At 43.1% G+C, this 19,210-nt stretch overlaps 1 protein-coding gene across 22 annotated transcripts in view; it reads left to right on the top strand.

The window, feature by feature from the left end:
• Positions 1 to 19,210, top strand: part of LOC122716153 (forkhead box protein P1-like) — a 196,545-nt gene that overhangs the window by 171,427 nt on the left and 5,908 nt on the right. For 11 of the 22 annotated variants that reach the window (XM_043938953.1, XM_043938952.1, XM_043938969.1 and 8 more), the window contains 10 exons: positions 5,082 to 5,669; positions 5,927 to 5,989; positions 7,515 to 7,764; positions 8,361 to 8,465; positions 8,633 to 8,834; positions 10,001 to 10,187; positions 11,320 to 11,632; positions 12,043 to 12,111; positions 14,233 to 14,309; positions 14,511 to 14,612. In XM_043938953.1, coding sequence (XP_043794888.1) covers positions 5,082 to 5,669; positions 5,927 to 5,989; positions 7,515 to 7,764; positions 8,361 to 8,465; positions 8,633 to 8,834; positions 10,001 to 10,187; positions 11,320 to 11,632; positions 12,043 to 12,111; positions 14,233 to 14,309; positions 14,511 to 14,612 — 1,956 coding nt within the window. Of the gene's footprint in view, positions 1 to 5,081; positions 5,670 to 5,926; positions 5,990 to 7,514; positions 7,765 to 8,360; positions 8,466 to 8,632; positions 8,835 to 10,000; positions 10,188 to 11,319; positions 11,633 to 12,042; positions 12,112 to 12,799; positions 12,845 to 14,232; positions 14,310 to 14,510; positions 14,613 to 16,867; positions 16,999 to 19,210 lie in introns of all 22 variants that reach the window. The other 11 variants (XM_043938965.1, XM_043938964.1, XM_043938958.1 and 8 more) reach the window with 9 other exon arrangements.

Here is a 19,210-nt window from a genome sequence, read left to right as displayed (position 1 = left end):
GGAGCAGGATGGGGAGGGAGGAGGGGGATGGAGTGAACGGTTCAGACCGGCTAAAATGAACCTACGAAAGAGGGGGAGGATGGGGATCGAGGGACCAGGTAACAACACCAAGCGAAAAGAGGAGGACGGTTACGACGATAGGAGCTCGAGTTTTTGAGAGGCTGACGAACCAATCACGGGACCATCTATAATGTACACAGGCCGTTAACGATGGAGACCAGAGACATTCCGTCCGCTTGGTTCTAGCCATTTTCCAAATATCCAGCTGGCTACCGAGTCGTCCCAGGAAACCTACTACCACCCCCGCCCTGGGCTTGCTCACCCTTTTCTCTTTTCTATAGGTCCTCTTCCTAGTCGCTGGACCGGCTCGCCCGCCAGACGTTCCTGGAATCGTTAATTCCTTTCAATATTGCAGGATCCTTTTCGAAACGTCAAGTCGACGTGGACCATTGCCGTCGATGTCCACGTTTCCGTTGCAATCCTCTCCCTAAGGTGTACCTCCTTAAATATTTATTAATCCTCCCTATCTGCACCCCGATTTATTTTCATTTTCTGTATCTATTCAATCTATCACCTCCTTCCTTCCCACTTTGCTCTCTCGTTCCTTATCCATGACGAGAAGAAGAACTCGTCGTTAGAACTTTCAAACGTGTCCAAACTTGGAAATCGCGCGACGATATACGAAGTGATAGGATCGAACGAAGGGGAGGGAGGAGGTCTCGCGTGTTTCAGCGTCCAAAGAGACACGCGTAATTCCGAATTATTCGGCGAATTCATAGGGGCCGCGGCGAGCGATGGCGAAAACGGAGGCGGGAAATGGGGACTTTTCAGAGTAATTTGTATTCCACATTTCGCCGTGGAACTGCGAGGGGGTGACGAGCGGCACTCCTTCTCCTCGTGTCTCGTCCTTTCTCGCTCTTACGCGGCGCCCTCTCCCTTTCGTTCTCCCCTGTTGGGTGTGCGTTGTTCACACGCGGCCAGGTTCCTCTCGCCGAGTAGACTTACAGTAGGCATAGTATATATATATATATAAACGGCCACGGAGTAACGTCTGATTATGCGAACGCATGGCTGGTCCGTAACGCGATTTAATATTAAAATATTATGACAAACGTCAACAGGAGGCGGGTGTAAAGAGACGCGTCTCTGATTGGCCCTCGACGTGAATACGAAACGAGAGACACGAGGAGGAGGAGGAGAAACCCCTTGTTTTGTAACACCCAGTCCAGGTGTTGTTCCATTTTGCGCGGCAAATTCTCGATAAATTGCTCCAACCTTTTCGATCGATCTTTCATCTTCCTCCCGAGAACGGATACATTTATATATCATTTCTCCCCTGATCGATTTAAGAGTTCGTTGAAAAGGAGTGGAAAGGAATTTCACTTCTAATGAGCTCGATCGCGATAGAGAGGAAAATGGATAAAGGGCGAGTAGAATTTTCTCTCTCTCTTTTTTTCACGGGGCCACGATTTCACATGATCGAACGTTGCGAAGAAGGAATTTCAACTGTGTTCGGTGCACAGATATTACGATGTTAAAAATCAATCAAACATGGAGCTCTCTCCCGGTACTGTGCACAGAGATCCGAACGGGAATTTTAATCAATACATACATAATAGAATATTCCCGCTATGGCGTATCGCGGCTATGAAAATATCACGGTTAACAGATCCAAAAGGGATGTTCAATATGGAATGCGAGAAAAAGCTAGAAGGTAAATCCGATTCGGATTTGTGGAATAAACGGATCGACAGTGCAAATCGCCGAATTTTTTCCCCCGGACAACTCTCCCTCTTTCCCCCCCCTCCCTCCCTCCCTTTGTCTTTTTTTTTCTCCTGTATTTTTTTTCTCCCTCCCCCCTCTGTAACAAGTGTCCCGATGACGTCCGAGGCTAAAACTCTCTCTGTGCGTGCAGTTTAATTGGCGCGTATAAAACGACGCTAAATAAACATTCGGGGCACCGTGGCAACGTAACGAGTCGGGCATCCGCTACATCCGTATCGATTTCCATCGAGCCGCCTCCCGGATTGATCGAATGTCCCGCTGTCCCGAACGCGAATCTTCCGTCCCCTATCCCAGCTTCCTTCGAGACGTTTTCCTTCCAGCTTGCGAGGAAATTACTTTTCGACTCGTGTCGCGAATCCTCGATAGCCTCCTTCTCGCCATCGAAATGACACTCGCGTCACGCTGTCGCGTATTTCACGAAATCTCCTTCTGGGTGAGTCACGAGCATGGGAGCGGCCCGGCCCTGCGTTGCTCAGCCACCGATAGTTTCGATGCTTTTCAAAGACAGATGAAGCGGAAGAAGAAGCGGGAGGATGGAAGGGTCTCCTCGAGAGTGGAGGGGGGGAGAGGGGGGGGGGAGTGGAAAGTATAAAGACGAAAATCGAAGGAAGGAAGGAAGGAAGGAAGGAAGGAAGGAGGATCAAGGGAGGAGAACTCATATACACAGACACGAGGGTGTAGCAGAAGGTTCTCTCGGTTCTTTCGAGGCATGGTGAGACAGAGAAGAGGCGAAGAGGGAGTTTGGAATAAATCCAAACAGTAAACAGAGAGAAAAGGAGCAAGAAATATCTATATATGTACATGGGAAAAGACGTGGTGGAAGCGGGTGGATGGTTGGTGAAAATTCTAATATATAAAAGATATGAAGGTCTGGCGAGACGAGAAGACCACGTAGCAGTAGCGCGGGGCTGAAGTCGAAGGAGGCTTCGGGATTCAAATAAGTGGCGTTACCAGGTCCCAGGGTGGGGAGGAAAGGGGTCGAAGGAATCTGAACAGCCAACAACAAGCGCGGCTCCCCGACCTTTATTTAACCTTTTCTTAAAAGAGTCTTAGGAGTCCCTCTTATCTGTAGTCGATGGCCCTTCAACGTCGGCTCTTATACTTTCATTCTTTCCGTACCCTTATATTTTTTTCCTTTGGCCCCGGTCGTGTACACACGTCGAGCTTCGTCGTCGTTACCCTCTTTGCCCCCTCCTCCTCGGTTGGCCCCCATTTTTTTCGTGGCCTCCCAACCCACCCTCGACTCGGTTCCTCCGCGATTTTTTTTCCCACCCCCTTTCACCCAGGGTGACACGACGCTTCGTTCAACGTTCAAGATTCTTCGTTTCTTCTCTTAGAACTGGTCGAGAGAGAGAAAGATAGAGAGATAGAGAGAGATATAGAGAGAGAGAGAGAGAGAGAGAATATCAGCCGACTCGGTATTAATTAGCGAATTAAAGGATCGCGATCTAGCCGGGGCTGTGCGTCTCCGGCTAAAGTGGATTAAAACCTCCTGCCGATCGTTGCTTCTCGTTAATTTCGTTGAGTAAACGGCCCTGTCGCTCGCGCTCCTCGCCTCTCGAATCCTTCCTTATTGTTTTTTTCCAAGAAGACCCAGCCGACTCCTCGGGGACGTTTCGAAAAAATTCGCGAAATTTCGCCTCTCCGTCGAATTCGGAGAATTCGGGAATGAAGCGCGAGAAATCGAGCGAGGATCCGAGAGCGGGATGTCGCACGGAGTCGACATTTGCGCCGCTTTTTCCTGAGAAGAATCGTGGATTTTCGTGCGGCGATTTCTTCCTCCTCTGTTTTTCCACGACACCGTTTTTTCCTTTCCGCCCACGCTTCCGAACGCGCTTCGGAGACGGAACGCCGCCATTCCTGACTAAACACTGATAACGTCCTGCGCTTCCCCCGCTCGAGACTTTCTTTGCATGTTATAAACATACGTAATCGTACACAAATAAGATTAGCATAGGACCTCGGGATCCGAGAGAGAGAGACACACGCTTTTCACGCTCGGAGAAACAATCGCTAGGCTGACTTTCCGTTCGCTCGAAACGAGTGAAGAAGCGAGAAGGAAAAAGAGAAAGAGAGAGAGCGACAAGTTAGAGAGGAATCCATTTTAAATTTATCTTTGACACGAGACTCTCTGTTTTCTTCTCTCTCGGCCTTTCTCGCGCGGTTTCTTACTATTCGACGAATAGTAGTCGCGCGCGAGGACCGACCTTCGATCGCGAGTTTTCAGGATTCATCGTGCGTAGTCGGTCGTTCCGCTCCTCGAGGGAACCTCTGCGTCTCCACGCCACGCGGAAACGCAGGTTTCGAAGCGGGCATTCTAAACAGGTTGGCTGGCTATGGCAGATGTATTGGAGGTATTGTTTGAGGAATTGGTCGTTTCGAGGAATCGATGAAAGATGTCCCGTAGCAATTGACAAACAAGTCGAAGTTCCGCGAGACGCTTCTGCAAACACGATTAAAGAGGAGAGGAAAGAACAAGTCATTATGTTGATCTTCGAATACGATGCTTGGTATTCTTTCCGCGTCGAATGAATGAAAAATGAAAAATTGCTTTTCATCGTTTCTATCTATCGCGGAATTAACTCGTCCCCCTCCGGAAGAATTTCGAGGAGAAACTGGAAGAGAATCGGGGGGGGGGGGGAAGGGGGAGGGAGGTAACACAGTGTTCCGCTTTTACACTCCGCAATCTACTTGATGATAGAACTTAATAAAACAAATCTCGCTACGTAAACAAGGAGGAAAGGAGACCGTGGAGTCGGCGCGATTCAAACAACAGCGAGTTTTCCTTCTTCGTTCGGTGTTCTCTCTTCCCGAAGCCAGCCAATGACGATGAGAGGATACCAAAACGTCTCGGGCTCGAATACCATTAGATAAGATCAATATTGCTCAAAACACGGTGGAAGTTTAACGCGCGCACATTACACGGCATTTATATCATGAATATTCCGCCCCGGGGCTTCTTCTTCCCTCTTTTCGTTCTCGCCCGGCTTCTTCTCTCGTCCCTTGCAACAACCGTCTCTCCAACAACCCCTTCTTGTTATCTCGCGTTTGACTTTGCGCGAGCACCGGGTGTCGCCAAAACAGAAACTCCTTTATCTCGTTGTTAAACGAGTACCGAGTTTAAATTATTATCCGAACATTTTTTTTTTCTTTTCTTTTTACGTGTCGCCAAAAGATAGAAATAAAGATAGAAATTAATAAATTAATGGAGTTTTATAATCGAAAAAAGAAAAAATTTAGGGATAGGCTCGCAACCGACTTTGATCGAGCTCTCGATCTTCATTTTCGTATTGCAGGCTACTTCGCTGTTTGCAGCCCTGAAGCAGCAACAACAGCAACAGCAACCGCGCGACACTGTCCCCTCGTCGAGGGAGCGCGAGAATCGAGATCGAGATCGACTGTCTGTCCGTAACCGTGAGAACAATCGGAACGAGATAGGTGGTGGCGTGACGGAGCAATCGCAGCCAACGCAGCAACAGCAGCAGCAACAGGAGCTCACGATCGAGTATCAGAGCAATGGAAAGCTCAGTCCCGCTGGGCACGCAGTGACAGCAGCACCCATGACCCAGCAAAAGCAGCCTATCATCACGCAGCAATCGCAACAGCCGAGCTCGGGGGCGCCTGGTCCCCAACCGAGTCCTCATCAGAGTCCGCAGGCCCCTCAGAGGGGTTCGCCGCCAAATCCTTCGCAGGGTCCCCCGCCGGGAGGGCCGCCAGGGGCACCACCTTCGCAAAATCCCTCGCAGATGATGCTCAGCCCGGCTAGCGGCATCCACCAGATGCAACAACTGCTGCAACAACACATACTCAGCCCCACCCAACTGCAATCCTTCATGCAGCAACACTCGCTCTATTTACAACAGCAACAACAGCAACATCATCAGGTAAGTGTTTTGTAACATTTTGATTCCAATGATTCGGGAATCAATGTCTGATACGATTTCTTTCGAGATGAAGAAGTATTTTAGAGAAATTTTGGAACTGAATTGGGATAAGTCGGAAGGATTTGGATCACTGTGTTGTAGGTTATTGAATATTGTCTATTATTTTACGATTATCGTATATTTTATTGTATCGTATACAAATATAATTGCAAATACAATCGATGATTTATACATCGAGTCGATAATATTCTTTACAGGATTCCTCGTCGGAGCATGCGTCCAATCAGGAACGATTCGGCTACTTTTCGTCCCTCAAAGACGTAAGTATTCTTTATTCTTTGAATCCTCGCTGTTGAAGAATACGAAGAAGGAATCTCGGGTTTCGTTGCTCAATTCTTTCCGGTTTATTGTGTCCGCTTCTCCAAAGAGTACATTAGCGAAGTTTGTCCTTTTCATCGAGCAAGCATCTTGCATCTTGGCATAAGTTAAACATTTTTCAGATACTCCGGCGGGTAAACAGACCGCCTTTTATCACCCTCCCACGGCCATTGATAATTTTAATTATAAAAAGCGTCCGTTTGATGGGATACCTTCCTCTTTCTTCCCTTCTCCTCTTCTTTGCAACACTTGTACAAACATTCGGACAACCTTTTTAAGGATAACAGCCGCCTGAAAGAATGTGTCTCGAGCAAAGCTATTCCTCCTCCGTCGCATTCTCGCGTGAACGCCTCTCCTGAAACTATTTTCAGTTCCCAAACATTTTATAATTTTCATCACGTTCCTACGTCGAATTATCGAGATTTCTTTTCTTTTTTCTTTTTTCCTCTTCAACTTTTCCATCTAGGTAGAGGAATTCTAACGGTTCGAAAATTTTATCCACCGGGGCTGGGAATTTCGATGCTCAGCAAACAGTGTCGCTAATTTCCAATCTATCGTGGCGTGCGTCCGAAAGAAATTATTCTCTTCTGCAATTATACATATGTCCCGATTATATCGAGGAGGGTATTTCAAAGTTTTTCAATTTAATTTATTGAATTATTAATATTCACGTGGATTTGTTCTTACACGTCTCCCGTAAACAGCACAAAGGACGTTTTAACGCAAATACATATTGTCGGTTTCGCATACAAGCTCGATAGCTTCGATGGAGGCATCAAATATTTATTTAGCGGCATGGTCTGACCGGTGTCCTTTACTCTACAAATTTAGACAGTCCACTCGAACAGATTATTGCGCGAGAGCTCGTGCGAAAGACCATCTTAATTACAGAGAATTTAACGTTCTTCGATCATTATCGTCGCGAGCCGATTCCACGATCGCGACGCGCGTAGAAAAGGAAATTCGATTTCGATAAGAAAAGAAAAAGAAAGAAAGAAAGAAAGAAAGAAAGAGATCTCGTTCTGTCTCGTTAATCGCGCAATTCTCTCGTTCGTTCTATGATATTATAAGAGGCGTCTACTTCGGTGGGTTTGTTTTAAAATATCCTCCAGGCTTAGGGAAGAAGGGGGATGAACTTTGGAGGGGATGAGGTAAGCAATTAAGCATCGCCATCAGCCGTTGTGTCTCGTTGTTTGTCTTCTGGCTACCCATCAACTGCCCCCTGTTGTCTTCTTCTTGCCTCGCCCTGCGAATTATCCGAGTCTCAGATTTATTCAGCAGCGCCAAGATATGCAACTTTTCCATCCCCTCGCTTTTTTCCTTCTCTCTCCTCGAGCAAATTTCTCGAAAACGAGAACTTTCTCATTTCCCGAGAGTTGCCTAGGAATTATCCCGACGTGAATCGATCCCGAGGTGATTTGGACGAGCAAAAATTGACGGCTGTTCGAAATCGAAATATATTTGCAGCATCAACACCAGTTCGCCGAGCTGGGCAGGAAGAAGTTGGAGCAGGCGATACAGCAACTGCAGGAACAGTTGCAGTTGAACGTGATCCAGCAGACGCATCTGTTGCAAACGGCGGACAAGAAGAAGGCGTCCGCCCCGCTTCAGCAATTGGCGCTTCAACAGCAACGTCTGATACAGCAACTGCAGATCACGCAGAGCCAATATCTTCTTCAACAGGGTCTGGGTCTTCAGGGTCACAATCCTTCTTCGGGTAAGTGCAGAAAGTGTCAATCCTCAATCCTTCGCGAATCTCTTTCTCTGTGTTTTTAAATTATCTTTTTAAATATCGCGTCACATTCACAACAATTGGAGACAATGGTTACAACGAGCGAAACGGATACAACTTTGGAAAGTAAGTCGATCCTGGCCCCTCCTGATTTAAACGATAATCCATCGGGCCAATCTCGACTCCTTCCCATCCCCCGTCGAATAATCCCCGCATTTTCTCATTTTCCACTTCACCCTGGGCGAAACTTTCCGCGTGGAAGTGTTTCGGTTGCGTCGGATCTCGTTCCACCGATGTTTTTCTTTCTGGCGCGCGTGCAGGAAGCGAAGAGGAAGGGTGGAATAACAGGGTCGGGGGTCGAACGAGAGAATGACAGAATCTCTCTTCACGCGTGCTTCTTCGCGTGCTTTCCTCCCCACGCTCGAAAATATTGTCCACGGGCGTGAGCACCAACAAACTTGGCCGGAATCGACGAAAGAAGACTGGAAAAGAAGATTTTCGTCGAATTTTATTATATTATTTATTACAATTCGTTTGAAATCGTTATCGTTAATCCGTGATATTTGTGTAATTTGGGACAGGTCTCCAACCTGGCGAGGGACTACCAATGTGGAAATCGGACACGTCGGATGGTCCGGAATCGCATCAGAACTCGAACGTTCCAAAATCCGTGGCTGGACTCAATGGTAAACAGAAATTCTCCCCCTATATCTTGAGATGATCGAGAATCGAGATTTCTTTCCTTTACGCATTCTTCCCTTTCCATTTTCTCTGCACTCCTTCGCACTCCTTCCGCAATTCTTCTTTTCGTTCTTTTTCTTTCTTTTCTTTTGCTTTTTTTACTTGGAAAATGGCGACGTTCGTTTCCGGACTATCGCAGGACTTCTCAATTCGACAGTGTCGAGTCGGCGGTCGGATATGAACGGAACCACTCCATTGGACGAGAAACCGCTGGACGTTTCCTCCAACGACAAGGTTCATCCCCTGTACGGTCATGGGGTCTGTAAGTGGCCGGGCTGTGAAGTTATTTGTGAAGACTATCAAGCATTCCTTAAGTGAGTCCGCAAAATATTTAAACTACGCTTAACTTATTTATTTATCGCTTTACAAAAACCAGAGATCCCGAATCGAGATTACCTTTAATCTTATTATTCGTTTGATCAAAATAAAAAATAAAATTTCCAATCATATTTTTCGAATCCATCGATCCCAGAAAAGTTTGAGATCTCTGGTATGCGTATATGTATATATATATATCGGAAAGTAGGTAAATCCCAGCGCAGGGGTGGAACAAGAGTCATCGTTGGAAGAACGAGAAAGAGAGAGGAGAAACGGGAAGAATAAAGTCGGCAATTTCGCCCTCGTGGAGAATGAGTTAGGCGAAGGCGACGCTCGCGGGGGTGGTTAGAGGAAGTGTAGAAAAATCGCTCGAGTCAGCGTATCTCATTGACATCCGCCACCTTCTCCATCGGTTTCAAAGCAGAGGTAGCATCCGCCTCCCTCCCTCGGTCTCCGGCAATCCCTAGTAATCACGCGGCTCGTCGCCGCCAACTCCCTCAAACAAGCCGTTACTTAAAAAAAGGACGGAGAGAGGGAGAGAGGGAGAGAGAGAGAGAGAGAGAGAGAAAAAAAAGGAAAAACGCTAATTACCTTTGTCTCATTAATATTCACGACATTCGACCGCATCGTTATGCCTCTCGGTCTAATCCCCTTCCCCCTGCCCCCCTTGTCCCCCCGCCCCACCTTCCGTATTCTTGGTCTTAACCAATCTTGCTCTCGCCCCCCCTCCTTCCGCTTTCTTCACCCTCTTTCCACCGCTCGCGATACACCGGCCTGCTGCGACGAAGAAGGATTACGGATATTCTTAAATACGGAATCTCGTTGGGAGATTCCCCCTCCGCTCCCCTCCCTTCTCCGACCACCTTGGAACTCGATTCATTTTTTTCCCCGTTGGGGTAAGATTCACCACGGTGGTCTGAGGAGACAAACGTTTCTTTGTAACGCAACGCTGCTTTGATTATTCCCTCCCGTAAACGATCCGACATTCTTCGCGACATAATTTGATTAGACCGCCGCCGCAGCAAAGGATCTACGGACAGAGGGTTGTGTTCCCCTCCCCCATAGCGATCTTTCGACCGCAGGATACACGCGTATCGTATCGTATATATTCGTGTATCGGGAACGAAGCTGTAACTTGTTCAATTTTTTTTTTTTTTTTCAGACACTTGAACACGGAGCACACGCTGGACGACAGATCGACGGCGCAGGCCAGGGTCCAGATGCAAGTGGTCTCGCAACTGGAGATCCAGTTGCAGAAGGAACGGGACCGGTTAACCGCTATGATGCATCACCTGCACGTGGCGAAACAAATGGCTTCCCCCGAACCGCCAAAGTCGTCCGAGTCATCGGTGAGTTGGAATTATCATAGATCACGATTTATATATTGTCGATTTATATAATAATTTGAATTTTCGTGCGCGGCGAAACTTTTATCGTAATTTTTGAATCGAAACCGTGCTCGATGCACGATCGAAGAAGGGATTCTCGGAGGTAGTGTAGTGTGCGCTGTGTCAGAAATGACGGTCGATCGAAAGTTACCGAGCGAACAAACAATATGTAAGCGTAAATTGTAACTTGTAAATTGTAAAATGACACAGTGATCGTACGAGCACGATAATGGATAGCAATAATCGTAAGATGGGTGGGTTATGTTTGCTCGGGTATCGGTGAAACCGCTGTACCGGGGTTTGGTATCCGGAAAAACGTTTCCTAACGATCGTGTCGGGATGGTAAACTCTTGCGGTAGGATCGGGGGCCGTTCCTCGCTCGTAAAGCCAGATTTTCACGGTGCTCGGGGAATTTTACGAGCTCTCTTTGCCGCGGCTAACAACAACGCCAGTTTTCAGTTTTAACGCGCCGCCGAGTCGACTCGCTAATTTATACATAAAGTTTGCATTAATAATTCATCGGGTCCTCGTTGATTTTATATCGCCTTAATTAAAACCTCTAACAAGTCCGACAGTCGGAGAATACCAATATCGCATTAGCCCTCTCCACGCGGCTGCGTGGCTCGTCCTCTCTGCCCGACTTAATTATTTTAACGCGAAAGAGAGGAGCCCCGCCCTTCCATTCATCGTGCTCGCGGATCATCTCTGATATCGAAACTGTACCACTCGAATATTTTCTATCAACATATTCGAACGTACATTGTTCCTTCCATCTTTTTTATAATACGCGCTATAAACGGATGATAATTTTCCACCTACTTTCATCTTTTCCTTTTTTTCATCGAGTGTACTTGAAACGTGCACAAGTTTTTCAAAAAAGGAATATCTTTATCAAATTGTATTGATTACAACATACGCGAGAAGGAGGAACAACACGAGGAATTAAATAGCAGCTCGGCTGCTATTCGAGATTTCGCTCGAAGGAAAAAAAAAAAAAGAAAGAAAAAGGTCGGCGATCTTCGAAACCGTGTAAATAATGGCCGCAGGCGTTCTTCTTCTCTCCGTGTGCACACCGTGGCGTTTCCTTTTTCAGACGGGCTCGAGTATACCAAAGTTAAATCTCTCCACCGCTCTGATGAGCCAGCCACCACCGAATTTCGGTGTCTCTCAAGTGTCTCCCGTCTCGATGTCCGCTTTGGTGTCAGCGGTCAGGTCACCAGCAGGTGGACAACTGCCACCTTCGGCCGGAGCACCTATGCCACCCATCCCTAACATGTCCAACATGTCAGGGATGCCTCCGTTGCCGAATATGCCTGGTAGCATGCCCACCATGCCTACCATGCCCAGCATGGCGGGGCCCATCAGACGACGTATCAGTGATAAATCCGCGCTTTCCTTGGCAGGAGGTAAGACTTTCTCCTTTAATCTCATTTACTTACCGTTCTGATTACTGTCTTAAACTGTGATATCTAATTAGTAATTTTCATTCATGGATCAAATCAGGCATCAATCGGTTGCGATTTTTATTTGCGAGAAATCGTGTTTGACATTGTTGAACTTGTGCGTTTCTTCCGTTTTGCCTACGAAATCAGGAAAATGGTTAGGATAAACGGAAGTAGTAGTAATAGTAGTTTTCTGATATTGATAATTGTTGATAATTGTTGTTTCTTTTGCGACAACCATTTTCCAAAGAAAAAAAATAAAAGTATAAGTAAGTCTTTATCAAAGTCTTTATACGAGATATGAAGATATAATATCGTCCCGAGAAAGGTGAAACGAAAGACATGTGAATTTAGAAATTGAATACTATTCGTAGGACTGTATGACGAGGGCACTGTAAGGCGCAGAGTAGCCGTCGATAGATCTGGAATAGATATTAACGAAGGTAACGATTTAACAAAAATTCAGTCGGGGGAACGCACGATCTGTGAAATGCTATTATTATCATTATTTCTTTTATCTTACGAATGTAGAAAAAGAAATACGTAGAATCAGAAGCAATAATGAATATAAGTTAATTTAACATGATGTACATAATTTCACTGTAAGCGATAGTGAATTTATGCCTTATATAATGGAAAAAAAAAAAAAAGAAAGAAAAGAATAATTTAGAAAGCATTTCCCGGCTCGTTCTCGTCGAATAAATCCCGACAAAAAGAAAATCCTGTAGCAAATGCTCTTTACGGTCCTCTCTTGATTCTCGTGCCTTTTCTCCTATCGTAAAACTATTCTACCACACGCACAGATTCATTCACGGTAGCAACAATGTCACGTGAGCTACAGTGTTCGACACCTTGTTGGCAACGTAGGAAAAATTTAATAGGTACATAGAGAGCGAAAGGTGCAAAGAATACAAAGATACAAAGTTGAAATAAGTGAAAAATAAGAAGGAATTAAAGAGAAAGTAAGAAAAAAAAAAGTTAGTAAAAAAAAAAAAAAAAAAAAAAGAAAAAAGAAAAAAAAATTGAAGAAAATTTAATAAATTCTCAGCGTACGCCAGTTCGAACCTTTTTCTTACCGATGCTTCTGTTGTTTCCTTATTTCTTGTGCTGCCCGCCCTCCCCACCGTGTAGGGCTGCCCTACATGCTGGAGCGTGCTGGCCTTGACGTCCAACAAGGTACTGTCAACCTTCTTTCCACGCTCCTTTGGTGGCTTTAAGGATTTTCTTAAAGGGTGCACCCTTTTGCATGCTGGACAACTTTATCTCTCTTTCACCCCCTTTCATCCCTTCTTCTTTCTATAGAATAGAGAATCGGATACTTCGATCCCCCCCAATTTTCTATAAAGAGGGATGAACGAGAAGTATTCGTTTCTATACGTTTCTGAAACATCTAATCGCTTTTCGCTTATTCTTTGATCTAGTTTTAAGAATGTCGTATATAGTTTTTTTTTTTTTTACTCGATTATATGCTTCATTTGGCATGTGATCACGAAATGTAACGATTCCTTTTAATCCCGTATAAACGACATCACGATTAATTTTATCATTTCATTAATAGACTGCGGATCTTTATACAGTTAAAACGATTATTACGCGAGTAAAAAATACGATAAATTATATATCCTTTAAATCCATTCAGAGAATAGAGAAAATCGTGCCATTGAAGTCACTTTTTAATTTATTCCGATATCTCGATAGATTGCCGAGATATAAGAAGTCGAAAGTTTTCGTAGCACGGAAATTATGAATGGGCGACCTACATTTTTTCCTGGAAACGCGTGCTTGTACGTTCTTCTAAGAATTATACGCTACGTTTGATTCCAAGAATCGCTTGCCTAGAATTTGGCATAGGTCAGTGAGACGAGATGCGAGTAAACAATAAGGACAATAAGAAATTGTAATAAATGAAATAAAAATTATCTTTTTCTTTACGCGACGATATCTCGGGAACCGGAAGTCGTATCGAGATAAATAAAAAAGTGTTTTGAAGAGCAAGATTTCATTTCATTTTGATCGGAAATAACTATCTTCGGAGTTATAACGGTTCAAAGTTTTTCTAATTTCAATATCGTTTTAATCTAATTTTAAGATCGAAATAATTAAATCTTTGTTTTTGCTCGATCAAATAGGTTTTTCGTAATTTTTCTAATCGAACATCCTGTATTTGTATCATTTATATGTATTTGCAAGAAAATCCGCAGTCTGTTCATTACTTTTATACCATAAATTTACCGCTAAAAAATTAAAAAAAGAAAATGGTGTAAATAATCGCGGCTCGATTTTGATATGAAAATAAAAAATGCGAACACATTTAGCATTTTTAATGGCTTTTCTAAAACTTTCGCTTCCCGGGACAATTATTCCCGAAGCTTTTTAAATCATTAGCACATTGCTTGTTAGTTGTATATCCGAGCAACAACCCATCCTGAGATGATGTCGATGATCTTTCACCCTCGATCGCGTAAAAGCATCATCGCATAACTCTCTTTCTCTCTTTTTTTTTTTTTTTCATATTTCCCATTATTTTTGAGAAACGAAACAAGCGAAGATTCTTAAAATTTCAGAAATTCAACGAAATAGGGAATTTTACAAGAATGCCGACGTCAGACCGCCGTTTACATATGCATCATTAATTAGACAGGTGAGTGAACCATTCGATACGTACATTTTCGGATCATAATTCAGATCTCATAATTCAGAACAAATTGAGCGTCCCTTTTAATCGATTTAATTTTCGAAGGAACCCTCGAAACCGGTGAGGATAATATTAAACGCCCCTTAACAATTTGTCGAACACTTAATCAAATCGCGCGCATTTTTTCCTCTTCTTTTTGTTTGATAGTCGATCATCGAGTCGCCGGATAAACAGTTGACCTTGAACGAGATCTACAACTGGTTCCAGAACACATTCTGCTACTTCCGGCGCAACGCAGCAACGTGGAAGGTATATCTCTTGACTATAGTAAAAGAAAAAAAAAAAAGAAAAAAACTTATAATACCACAGGACATAAAAAGATACAAAAAGAAAAGAAAAAGAAAAAAAAGAAGAAAGAAGGTACGACGAGTCGTGTCAAATTTGAAGTTCGTTTTTGAGAACAAATTGAGAAGATATTATTTTCGGATACGAATATATAACAGCAATCGTTCAATTCTGTTCTCTCGAAACGAGTGTTTCATTTCTCGATTTAAATATCGAACGTTCAATCTCGTCTTAAAACGAATGATTTCGCGATATCATATTTAAAGTGAGCCGCGCGTAGAATCTTAAATATCTTCTCGGATTCGATAGCAAATATATTGGTCGCGCTCTACCATGCATCTAGGAAATCTAAAATAATTTTCTCCTTTAAATGGATGAACTCAGCGTGGCTCGAGTTATGCAACGTTTGATTGCAAGTCACAAAGATGAAATGACTGGTTGTGCAATTTGCATTTACGAGCAGATTAAGCTGAATGCGTTTTAACTAGAAAGGATGAGCTTTCAAGAATCTCAGATAATCTTACGTATTAATTTGAATTAACAGGCTAAGTGATGTGCCGAGCAGACGAGCTGGTAACGATAATTGTGTTGCTTTCCCGATTTAAAGGGGGAGATTCGGTAACATGTGAATATTACGCCCGTATTGCGATTCATTTGTCATCTATCACGATGATTTCTATCACATTCTATCCCATCCAATATTTTCAGTAAGCTTTCGTGATTAAAACTTTCGTTTCAAAGAAGATCTCCATCGAATCATTTCCACCGCGAATCCAGACGCGATCTCTCCGCAAAATTTGATTTCTGATTGAAATCATGTCACGATAGATCTCAGTTAAATCGTAATACGATCATATACGATCCGCTTGTTGGCAAGAGTGCGCGCGCGCGTGTGTTTTCTGCGTGTGTGCGAGTGTGCGTGGAAGTAATCGACGTTTGCCATGACGCTTCGCCTCGCATGGTTATGTGTATCTGAAAAATTTTTGAAAAAATGCAAGCACAGGTTCAACGGGCACCATCCTACAGGGGAGCAGGACCAGATTCAACCAGGCCAAGGATCTTCACGTCTTCTTCCATTTGGATGGAGGTCGTGACCATCGACGTCGCGACCTTCTTCTTCGAAAAATTTTCCTAAATTTCTTTTATCTTTTTTTTTCTCTCTCTCTTTCTCTCTTTCTCTCTCTCTCTCTCTCTCCATTACTTTTTATTTTTTCTTTTTCTTTTTTTTTCTTTTTTTTTTTTTTTTTTTTTAACTTCTTCTTTTGGAATTTTGTACGGCCCTGCGGCATGTATGATTGTTGTCGTTGCCCCTAGACTTAGATGACTAGCTGTGCATTAACGATAAAGGAATGCCACATTATACCGTGTATCTTTCGATTAATCGTTTTGGTTCGTTATTGTCCTATTACGGCCTTGTCATTGCGCGACCATAGCCGGGTATCCTTTGCTGCTCACACACGATGTTACTACTAATTCACTCTTCAATCAGTTTCTCGGTTTTGCTTTTCTGTTTTGTTCGACCGGTTTCGAATTAGAGATCGCAAAATCAGGCTGCCACTTTAAATTCTCTCTCCATTTTACCCGCCACTCTATTTTCATCGACGCGTTATTCAAGCCTGTAAATTTTTACGACGGGAGTTACGTTAAAGTGATAGCCTGAAGTCTATAGACATGCTTCTTTACAAGAGACACGATACAGCTTGTCTAAAGATCGGGAAAAAAAGAGCCCACAAAGATAACAGAGAAAGATTCACAATATCCTGTGAAGCAAATACCACCTTTTTATCCTCACGATGTTTCTTCGGGACGGGCAGAATATATCTCATCCATCCTCGTTTCATCTCAGCGTGTATCGGTTTTTATCATCATCATCATCATCATCGCCGTCATGGTCGTCGTCGTCGTCGTCGTTGTCGTCGTCATCGTCGTCATCGTCGTCGTCGTCATCGTCATCATTGTCGTCGTCGTCGTCGTCGTCGTCTCCGTCGTCGTCTTCGTCCTTGTCATCGTCATCCGACGCCGGGGATGACGGAATGCCGCCTATACTTAAAAAAAAAAAAAAAAGAAAAGAAAAGAAAAAAGAAAAAAAAAGAAAAGAAAAGAGAAAAAAAAATACACGCCATCGAATCGTGTTCCCCGATCGACAGCCGGCCTCGCGATTGAGTTGGCTTCGTTCGTTTTTTGCGTTGCTTATTTAGTCTGTGTATTATTTTGTATAGAACGCAGTGCGACACAACCTGTCTCTCCACAAATGTTTCATGCGAGTCGAAAACGTGAAAGGCGCCGTATGGACGGTGGACGAAGTGGAGTTTTACAAGAGACGTCCTCAACGCGCTTGCAGCACGACCGGGTACGTTGCCCCCCGTCCCACCGAAAAAAAAAAAAAAATTTTACAGCCGCGTTTTTTATACTCTTTATCTCGTCTCTATATATAATAGATCTATATTCCTCTCTCTATATACATATTTATATTTACGACATATATTATATATATATATTCTTATTTCTTTCTCTATCTCTTTCTATCGATATATCATTATAGAATGTAATTTCCCTTTTGAAACCTTACCCCCCCTCAAAATGGATTTACCAACAACCGGTTCAGACCATCAACCCGAAATAATCGGCCTCGGTCGCATCCCGTCTTATATTACTTCTCTTTTACTTCCATTCTCCCAAAGATAATTCCCTTCTTTGTTTTTTTTAATATATAATATATTTATATTTCTATATATATATATATATATTTCTTCTCTTTCTATCTGTGTCTTTTTTTATATATTTATATAGATATTTATATAGATATATTTATACATACTCTCACTTAATCGCTTTTACTCTCTAATTACATACTCGTACCGCTAACCCCAATTCTCCCCGCCCTTCATGTTTATACTGCCAAATTTTTTACTATCTTTTTTAACTTTTATATATATATTAATATACGTCTTTTTTACATTTTTATATATATATATACATTATTTATATATTTATATTCATATATACATTTATATATATATATCTTTAATAGTGTTTAATATTCTATTTTTATATGTATACATATTTATATATAGCTTTTTTTACAACATATATATATATATATTTACATATTTTAACTATTTTTATATATATATATATATTTAATAAGATTTTTTTCAAGTGTGTACGCGCGTGTTACGCGTGCGTACGCAAGCCTCATATGTATGTATACGCACATACACGCACGCTCTTCTGTGCATTTAGTTACGAGTTATTTTTCTAGATATCGTGCCCTATTCCTATTTTTTTTTTTTTTTCTGTTTTTTTAATACATATATATCCGTATGCATCTAGATCTTTTGTGTATCTTCTTTATACGTGCGCATTCATACGTATAGATTTGTGTGCGTGTGTGTATATATATAAAATCATTTCTTTTTTTTTCTCTCTCTCTCTCTCATACACCTGTGTACGCCATGATAATCTGTATTATCTGTAACTCGCTTGCGTCATTTGTCCGTACGTCTGTCTATGCTAACATGGAGCTTCCCGAGTTACAATCGATAAAATTTTACCTTGGAAGACAAGGATCATTAAGAATTATCCATTTTTCATCTCCAGATATTAAAAATTACTTTGCCATAATTCATAAATCAAAATCAAAATTTTCATATAAAGATAGAAACGAGATATCGTTTCTCTATTGGATTGTATATCGGGAAATTAGCTTTGTATTGTGTTTGGTCCCGCGTGCGTGTGATTTTTCTTACTTGCCCGTCTCTCGTGTGCGATGGTAGCCATCAATATGATGCGTGAACGTGCGTGAATGAGCGTTCGAAGATCATGAGAATCGACGATATAAGATGAAGATGGAGAAGGAGGAGGAGGAGGAGGAGGTGGAAAGGAGCAGGCGGGAATGATCGTGTGAATGTGGCCGATTTGTTTTTTTGCTCTTGTGTGAAAGGAAACCGTAGAAAATCGTGGTGTGTGCTTTTTAACAAGCATGTGGGCTTTGCAGCGACTAACCGATCGAGAATTGGCAGGGCCAAGTCTCTCTGGCCCGAGTCTAGTCTCGAATACCCGGAAGCCGGATGCGGAATACGCCAGTGCAGAGTGAGAATCGCAGAATTGCACTTGGTCAGGTAGTGAGAGGACCTCGTCTTACTACGTATTACACGTTTACGTTTTTGTCTATTTCTTTTTTTTTCTCTCTCTCTTTCTCTCTTTCTCTTTCTCTCTCCCTTCTTTGCGAATCTGTGCTGTCTTTGTTTATATTCTCTGGAACACCGGGATTCGATCGAGTCGAGGGCTCGCTCGATCATCGAATTCTTCTGGGTAGGAGAGGACGACGAGGCTAATATACAAAGCCTTGGTTGACAGCTTGGTGTCTCGTCTCACGATTTCTGGTGAACGGGATACGTTGCAATAATGTGCATGATATCGAGAGTCGCGATCGTTTTACATTCGAGAAACGGTCGTGCCACTCGAGCGCCAACGTTTAGATGCTTTAAGAAACCGTGCGCAGAAAGGAGAAGAGCATAGAGCTCGGCAGAAAAAGTTAGAAAAAAAAAAAAAAAAAAAAA

Source organism: Apis laboriosa, unplaced genomic scaffold (assembly GCF_014066325.1).
Source record: "Apis laboriosa isolate Shangri-la unplaced genomic scaffold, ASM1406632v1 scaffold42_cov153, whole genome shotgun sequence".
In the NCBI taxonomy this organism is placed as follows: domain Eukaryota; kingdom Metazoa; phylum Arthropoda; class Insecta; order Hymenoptera; family Apidae; genus Apis; species Apis laboriosa.
This window is presented reverse-complemented; position numbering and strand designations above follow the sequence as displayed.